The sequence below is a fragment of the Musa acuminata genome, chromosome BXJ2-2 (assembly GCF_036884655.1).
Source record: "Musa acuminata AAA Group cultivar baxijiao chromosome BXJ2-2, Cavendish_Baxijiao_AAA, whole genome shotgun sequence".
In the NCBI taxonomy this organism is placed as follows: domain Eukaryota; kingdom Viridiplantae; phylum Streptophyta; class Magnoliopsida; order Zingiberales; family Musaceae; genus Musa; species Musa acuminata.
In genome coordinates this window covers 23,558,440-23,567,052 of record NC_088339.1, presented here as the reverse complement: position 1 = coordinate 23,567,052, position 8,613 = coordinate 23,558,440, and the positions used below count along the sequence as shown (strand labels likewise).

Here is an 8,613-nt window from a genome sequence, read left to right as displayed (position 1 = left end):
CAATGCATAAGATTAAAGTCACCCGTCCCTCTGCTCCACCCCTCGAAGAGCCAGGAGTTTGCGGCAGAAGAGAAGAGGTGGCGATCGATGGCGGTGATGTTGGGGATCGCCATAGTGCCGCCACCCTCCAAATGCCTATTCGTCCACCCGCCCCTATCTTCTAACTCCGATTGGACACCTCCTGCGACGCCCTTCCTACTCAGGCCTTCCAATCCCAGCTTCTCCTCCTCTTCCTTCCCCATCTCTGTCGCGCGGCGGTTCGACGCCTCCCCCAAGACGGTCTCCGGCTCCAGGACCTGGCAGCCGCGCCCCCATCCCGATGCTAATAGGGTAAGTTGTTCGGCTCTCTGCCGTTGTGATTTGTGCGTTCCTCGATTCTTTAGGGTTATTCTTCCTATTATTTTGGGTGACTCGAATGGAATTTGGGTCAGTATGTAGGTGAATTGGACGAAATACTGCGTTAGCGTAGAAAAGATTGCAACTTTTAGGGTTCTTTATTGTTCGTGGAAAATTTTCCTTCTACCTTTTGGAGTTGGCGTCACTTAAGTTTGGTCGTATGTATCTGGTCTTTGAGGATACCTGATTATTATCGACAAGGATAAATCGATCCCTTCTCACTATTGGCAAACCAATATTGGACTTGATATGGTCGATGCTATCACAACAGGAAGACAACAGAAACTCTTCTTTTTGCTTTTTTTACACAAAATTTTAAAAGTTACTGAACCAATCAATATTTCTCATGCCCGACATTAATATTATAGGATGATATCTGATCTGTTTATCAAACTTAAACGTGATAGAAGAGGTTGACATCTGGTTAGGCCATCACCTTCGGAGGCACAGGAAAAATGAGCTTAAACAACTGGCAAAAACCCTAGGTGATCCATAAACCTTTGAAAAAGGAACCATTGAAACAGAAAAGCTTATCAATGAGTTGCTAGTTTGGCTATATTTTTAACTTCTCTGTGGACAGAGGAAGTAACTAAATATTTTTTATGCTGATTAAGAGTGATAATCGTGGTTCATGATTATGTTTTCTGATGGGCTTGACCTTATGCAGTACATCCAGGTGCAAAATATTCTTCATCAGACAGTAAAAGCATATAAAGCTTCAAGGTTAGTTACCTGCTGTAGCTATGTGCTGAATAAATTTCTGATAACTTCCAAGTGAAACTGGAGCTAGCAGAGTGAAGATGTCTGTCCATAGATGTTGCACATGGATATAGTTCAAATTTATTAGGAGTAACTTGGCTCAGATTTATGAATGGGGTAGATTTTGAGTATGGGAATAATCTTAACTTGGTTGGTATGTTTTTGTGTATATCATATTAGCCCCTATTTGTTTGAACTTTTGCTGATTGCATTTGAATGTAACATATTCAAAAAGTTTAAGAAGAATAACAAGGACTTTGGTTTGTGTTCCTCAGGAATTGTACCATCTTTCCGACAAGAAGATGTATAAACGCCATAAGCAAAATGTTGATCTCCCTTCCATACTGCCAAAGAACAAAAAGAAACCCTACCCCATCCCAATACAAAAGATGCAACGGGCAGCTAGGCGAGATAAGAGACTTGCAGAAATGGGAATCGAGAAACCTCTTGAGCCCCCCAAAAATGGTCTATTGGTTCCTGAACTTATTCCTGTAGCTTATGAGGTGTTGGACCATTGGAAGGTGTTGATCAAAGGCCTCTCACAGCTACTGAATGTGGTTACAGTATATGGTTGTAGGTAAGTTGAAGAAAAGTTGTGGCCTCTCTTTTCTATGTTATCCCTGATGATTGAGCATATTTACTCCATCCCCTCTCTATTTTCTAATGCAGTGCTATATTCTTTTCACAATTCAATAGCATCCCTTGAAAGAAACTTGTGTTCTGGATAAACTGCCTGAAAAAATTATCAAGCTAGACTAAAGCTTTTGCTGCATTAATTAGGCATCTCAAATTCACTTATGTATAAGATTGATGCCCATTTCAAAATTTATTTCTAGTATTTCTTTTTGTTTGAGACAGTGTTACACACATTCTCATACTGTTTATTTATCGCATTTTCTCCGTATATGGTTAATGTTAGGGGTTTTAAAGCACCTAATTATGATAAATGAACTATGTAAACAGTATGGAAGCATAGAAATAAATTAGTCGTTTTCTTTAGTACCTGTCAATTATTTAAGATGTGAAACTCAAATACCTTACTTTCATCTCGCATGAATTTCTGTTTATAGCTTTCACTGTCCATGATTGAACTCATTTTTGACTTTCCACCTCAGCAAATGTCCTGAAGTCCATGTTGGTCCAGTTGGCCACCAGATTCAAGACTGTCATGGCACTGGAAGTGAGCAGCGGAGAAGCTACCACAGTTGGGTTAAAGGTTCCATTAATGATGTTCTCATCCCTATTGAATCATACCACCTCTTTGATCCCTTTGGTCGACGCATCAAGCATGAGACTCGGTTTGACTATGATAGAATCCCTGCAGTTGTAGAGCTATGTATTCAGGCAGGTGTCGATTTTCCTGAATACCCTTCGCGGAGAAGGACTTCTCCGATCCGAATGCTTGGGAAAAAAGTGATCGACAGAGGTGGATATGTGGAGGAACCAAAGCCACACCTCTCGGAAAATTGCATGTCGCTCCTTGCAGAGCTGGACACCTATGGAGCCCAATTTGAGCAACCGCCATTGTCAGCATCCGATACAAGAAGGCTTGCTGAAAGGACTTTGAAAGCATACAGCAGTGTGAGACGTGGTGTGAGGCAGCTGATGAAGAAGTATTCAGTGAAAGCTTGTGGTTATTGCTCTGAGGTGCATGTAGGTCCATGGGGACATAATGCAAAGCTCTGTGGGGCCTTCAAGCACCAATGGAGGGATGGGAAGCACGGGTGGCAGGATGCGATATTGGATGAGGTGATCCCCCAAAATTATGTATGGCATTTACGTGATCCACATGGACCACCTTTGCAGACTGCTCTCAGAAGGTACCATGGTAAAGCTCCAGCGGTTGTAGAGGTGTGTGTACAAGCAGGGGCAGAAATTCCTGAGAGTTACAAACCTATGATGAGGCTGGACATCATAATTCCAGACACAGAAGAAGCCCGATTGGTAGCATAACTGGTTGAACTCAGGAATAATGTTCATCCATCATGATTTAACCTTCGTTTGGCTTTAGTGCACTCTTAACCTCTTGAGCTCAAAATATTTAAACCTAAATCCAAGATTACTGTTTTTGCCTTTTTCCTGGTATACTTGGTCTAGATCTCGTGTTGTCAAAGTTGGTATGCATTGGATGGCAAAGTCATGAGTTTAACCCATGTACATTCCATATTGTAGATAGGAATCAAGGATAATATTCCTGTTTAAAGATGTGTTGGAGCTCATTCTTTTGTGTTGCTGTTGCTTTCTATTACAATTATGTCCATGTCGATTGTAGTTATTCCTTGACAGATTTTCCTACATGTTTTAGCTAGGGAGCTCTGCAGGCCTCATGCTTGGATCTCAGATGCTACTCAACATGATTTTGCAGATGTAAAGTGCCTTTTGATCTTTCCATCATGGACTATGCTGGCATATTGGAGTTCATTTATCTATCAAGTTCATGACAAACTTAGTTTGTTCTCTGTAAGTACTTCATCCCCTTCGTGCATACACTTCTTTAATGTTCTTCAAAATTTTGAGAACATGCACAATCACAGAACTTCAGTCACATGAATTATAACTAAGCAAAAAAGGATACTAATAGGTTTACCAGCAGACTTTCATTTGGCAATAGTATTCAGTACATAGAAAAGCGACAGAAAGATGTAAACTTATGGAAACACTGTATTGGATTCTTTTGGGGGCTGTGAAGAGCTTTGTGAAAAGCCACAGCTACAATGAATGATTGAAATTTTAGGGTTAGGATGTCCTGCATAAAAAGAAGCTGATTGTTTAAAGGCCTTTTCTTTTGCTTCTCCGGATGACCAAAGACAAATTAGTTAATGAGGCTTACACCATCATCCAAGGTAAAGCTCATACTCTGTTAACTGTATGGAAATGTTTACGGAACATTATGTTCTTTCTGTAAACTGCATTGAAGAGTTATATGACACTTTCTTTCTCTCTTTGTTGACAAACAATAATCATAATGGCTGCTATCAACTTTGCTTACAGTGCATTTCATGTTGGTATATAATGCAAATTATAGTTATCTCGTTAACTCTATACAGAAAAGAGAGAATGATAAGGAGTCTGGTTAATTGTGTTCATCGGCGTGAGGACGAGGTGATCACTTTTCTTTCTTCGTGTCTTCTTTCCCTTTATCTTTCTTTCCTTTTTGACTCTCCATAGCCCAACAAAGAGCAGACACAAAGATATGCTTGGCTATTTTTCCGGGGCAGAAGATAGCCGTGAGGTCTTCCCGAGGAAACGGCGAATCAAGGAAGCGATTTGAAGTGTGCGGAAACTAATTCGCAGGCGAAGGTGACTACAAAAGCCTTTTCTTGTATCTCCTTCAACATCTAGTGGTTTGTGTACTCAAGGCCAATCACTTCAAGAATTGGAGTTCTTCACTTATGTTGCATACGGAAGAAGACACAAATGGATGACGGCATTTCTGAAGGCAGCTTGCTAACTATGCACGCTATCGTGTTGCTTCAGGAAAGCAAATTCTTTTCTAGAATTGTTCTTCCATTTCCAGTGGTTGATTTGACTGCTTCTAATATGAGTCATAAGATTTCTGGACTTAGTCTAACCACTGCCCGTCTAACTTCAGGTTCTTGTCCTTTGTGCATCTGTTTCTGAACCACCACAGATAAAGCAGACTTTGCTTGACCATCTTTGACTGTTAAGCCACCATTCTTAGGATGGATTACTGCATCTTATTGAACTAAACTGGCACTCTTCTCGGTGAAAAGCAGCAGAAGACAGAGCAAAAGTGGGGCCCCCATGTCTGCATGAATAAAGTAGAGAGAGAGACCAAACCAATAAGAAAACAGCAGCCGCAGCAGGAGAGGAGAATAGGAGCAGAGAAGAACGGAGAGTTTTTAGAGCGCATTAGATTACAATGGGTGGAGCATGTAGATGGAGACGAGCAGTGAAGAGGATTGGATTCCCTTGCGCTTCCTTCTCCGAAGAGAGACTTACCTTTCGACGGACTAAAACTGTATGCTCTCTCTTCCAATGTTTCCTTCATATCTCCCTCATTCACTTCTCTGTTTCATCTTCATTTCCTCAGTCGTTTGATCTCAGAAATAGCATTTCTTCTACTCTGCTGTGTGTTCGTTTCCGTCTTTTCCCCTCTTCTTTCATAATGCCGCCTTGGATTTCTATTTACTGAGTTCTACTTTGCTCCTCTTTCAAAAACAGTTTTTTGCTACCTAAATATGCTGCATTACTCTTTACTCGGCTCTCTCCTAAAAATCTGGCTTTTCTTTGGTTTTCTCTACACATTTTCTCTATAAAAATCGGATTTTGGGTTTGGTTCTCATTCCTCTCTATTTTTCTGAATTCCTCTCCGCCGAAGTATTGAAAAAAGATCAAATTTTTATAAGTAGTATTCTTACATGTCTTCTTTCCAGAGGAATGTAGACTGCATTTCCCCTATTTTCTAACCAGATATAAACAAGTATTGATCTTTCCTCTCACCGGGTCTCCATTCGAAATTTTCCCGTAAAGCTAACTTGTTGCATTCGAATTGGTCATCTTTCCGCTTTAATTCTCTTCTCTATCTGAACTGAATATATTTATTGTTCTGTCCCGTAACAGATCCAATTAATAGTAACTGTACTGTATCCAGTAACCCAATAAATATATTTTTTTCTCAGGGTTTAGACTCATTTCTTAATAAAAATTTTGATATTTGGAAGTTTGCTATTTTATATACATCGGCTGTCTCAATTTTCGTGCAACAATGAAAGGCTATCTTGATTTATTTTAAGAAAAAGGAGTGTGTCAGGAAAATTTTCTTAGTTTATTTTGGACTTTGAACTCATGCCATGATGCCAATATATTGTCTTCCTATCTCATACTTATAAATTTGCATATGTCATTTTATGTCTAATAATTGGGGTTCCTTAAAAAGAAATAAAAAGACAAAATCAAGAAAAATATTTCCTGCTATTTGTCTCCAACCTTTCTCTAGTGTTTTGAGTCTGTTCCCGTGAATCCAGATTTCTTGCTCTGCGACCAGCACCGGCAATGAAGGAAAAGGGGAAGAATCAGAGGAGCCAAAAGAAGCAACAGCTGCGAAGGTATGTAATCTTTTCTTCCTCTATTCAACTTCACCATCCTATTCCTATTTCTGTTATCAAAGAATCTAAGTATAGTATCCACCTTAATTTCTTTCTCAGTGGTTTCTGTAGCTATGAGTTCTTTTTATCTCAAAATGACTTTTTCAATTTCATTAGCTCATTGATGTCCGAGAAGCATAAGAGTTTTTGTGATCTTAGAGCTGCTGCTTTGATTCAAACTTATCTTGTCTAGACTTTCTGTTAGTTTTTGCTGCTGCAACAAATGTCAACACAAGAAGAAGAATCTAAAGCTCAACAACAGAAATGTGTGTCTTCTCTGGTAATTCTCCTGCAAGATTTATGATGTGAATGCGGGTTCCTCTGCGTGCTTCTGTCCATCGTTATGATATCATCATGCGGCATGCATAGGGTTACTCGCCAAAACCTCGCCCCTCTTGGAACCGTGACTGCTACAGGGGCTGGTGGCGGGACCCTATGTCCCGTTACTGGGTGTAGCAAGGCTGTGTGCTCCGCGGCCGTAGGACAGTCGGGTTTGGCACCACCGATCGGATCGGACGGTGCAGATTTAACTATTGCAGGATGGTGGTCCGGTCGATCCCGTACTGGAGTTCGACTGGACGGTTCCCATGAAAAGTCCCATCATGTGAATTCTTTTACTGCACCCTACTTTTTCACTTAATATCATATTAGTAAGGTTTTATCATCATATGTAAGTATTAGTGACGATTAGAGTATACGTCAAATATCTTTGAAGGATCATGTCACAATCAGATGATGTTCTAAATGCAGAGCTTATGTGCAATATGCTTGGAGCCGCTCAGCTTGGACGATGGCAGCAGCGAAGCAATCTTCACGGCCCAATGCATGCACGCTTTCCACTTCGCGTGTATCGCGTCTAACGTCCGCCACGGCAGCATCACATGCCCCATCTGCCGCGCGCACTGGTCCCATCTCCCTCGCGATTCCACCCTGCTCGCCGCCGGCTGCAGCACCGACCCCGTCCTCCGCATCCTTGACGACTCCATCGCCTCCTCGCGCGTCAACCGCCTGTCCTTCCTCCGTTCCACTCGCTACAACGACGACGACCCGGTGGATCCTGACGCCCTGCACGTCCCTGGTCATCCCCGGCTCGGCCTCGCAGTCGTTCCCGCTCCGACGCCGGCGGGCGACCACCTCGCTCTCGGGCCTCCTCCATGCGCGCATCTGATGCCGTTGCACCACCGGTTTCAGCTCGCAAGCTCCCCCAGACTGGCGTTCCCGCAGCAGAATGCTTCGCCATACGCGCAGAGGAGGGCTTACCTCACTGTGACTCTGTCCCCTCAGCAGCCGACGGACCTTGTCCTCGTTGCCAGCCCGAACGGGCCGCATCTGAGGCTGCTGAAGCAATCCATGGCGCTTGTGGTCTTCTGGCTGCGCCCCGTTGATCGGCTGGCCATCGTTACCTACTCCATCACCGCCACTCGAACCTTCCCACTGAGGCGGATGACATCGCAAGGGAAGCGGGCCGCTTTACAGGTCATCGATCGCCTGATCTACCTCGGCGAAGCTGAGCCTACAGAAGGGCTTCGGAAAGGAGTCAAGATACTGGAAGACCGGAGGCACCACAACCCACTGTCCTGCATCCTCCACCTCTCGGACCATCCGAGCCGAAGCTACGTGTGCATGGACCTGCAGTTCCCCATCCCGGTTCACAGATTCCACATCGGCTTCGGGTTCGGGATGACAAGCGGCTTTGTGATGCATGAGTTCGAAGAGTTCTTGGCTAGATTGCTCGGAGGTGTGATCAGGGAGACCCAGCTGAGGATTGGAGACGGGGGAGGGTTGGTGAGGTTGGGGGAGCTGAGAGGTGGGGAAGAAAGGAGGATTCCCTTGGATTTGTTCGGCGATTGTGGGTTCCTCACTGTCGGCTACAGCTACATCGAAGGAGGAGCAGAGCAGAGGCTAAGAACCGGAGAAGTAGTGGTGGAGACCGGGGACAAGAGCAGAAGCGATGGACAATGCGAGGCTGGAGGCAGTGATTTCAGCCTCAGAGGAAGAAGCAGGTGCGTCGAAAGCTGGGATTACCTTGATCCACTCATGGCTCGACGATGGGCGAAGCACTTGCATGGCCACAAGGCGTGATGACGATTCCGCTGAGACTTCCTTGCAGCAGTTTGTGGAAGCTTTGGTAGCAGCAGGCGTACTGATGATGATGTCCAGATCTATATATAGATTGGATGCTTATCATTTCAAATCTGCATGCTTTTCTTGGTTTCAGTCATGAAATCACAATTCAGCAAAGAGTTCATACTGTCAACCATGGTGCTGAACTCCTCCCCATTTGTAAGAAGATGCTTAGTTAGAATCATTTGTTTCTCATTAGTTTTACTGGTACCTACTTGTCGATCCA

The 8,613-nt window shown here is 43.5% G+C and overlaps 2 protein-coding genes across 7 annotated transcripts; both read left to right on the top strand.

Annotated features, from left to right (window-relative positions):
- On the top strand, positions 1–3,374 carry LOC135581919 (APO protein 1, chloroplastic-like). The gene is made up of 3 exons (XM_065095533.1): positions 1–330; positions 1,431–1,732; positions 2,271–3,374. Exons 1-3 carry the CDS (start codon positions 88–90, stop codon positions 3,106–3,108), a joined length of 1,383 nt encoding a protein of 460 aa, XP_064951605.1. The 5' UTR covers positions 1–87; the 3' UTR covers positions 3,109–3,374.
- Positions 3,375–3,476: 102 nt separating this feature from the next.
- On the top strand, positions 3,477–8,613 carry LOC135605443 (E3 ubiquitin-protein ligase WAV3-like). 6 transcript variants are annotated; one of them, XM_065095531.1, is made up of 6 exons: positions 3,477–3,615; positions 4,203–4,257; positions 4,377–4,455; positions 4,893–5,137; positions 6,144–6,224; positions 7,014–8,613. In XM_065095531.1, exons 4-6 carry the CDS (start codon positions 5,039–5,041, stop codon positions 8,343–8,345), a joined length of 1,512 nt encoding a protein of 503 aa, XP_064951603.1. In that variant the 5' UTR covers positions 3,477–3,615; positions 4,203–4,257; positions 4,377–4,455; positions 4,893–5,038; the 3' UTR covers positions 8,346–8,613. The 6 variants fall into 6 exon arrangements, with proteins under 6 accessions (XP_064951603.1, XP_064951604.1, XP_064951602.1 ...); XM_065095532.1 differs by having other exon boundaries at positions 4,374–4,455; positions 4,896–5,137; XM_065095530.1 differs by having other exon boundaries at positions 4,374–4,455.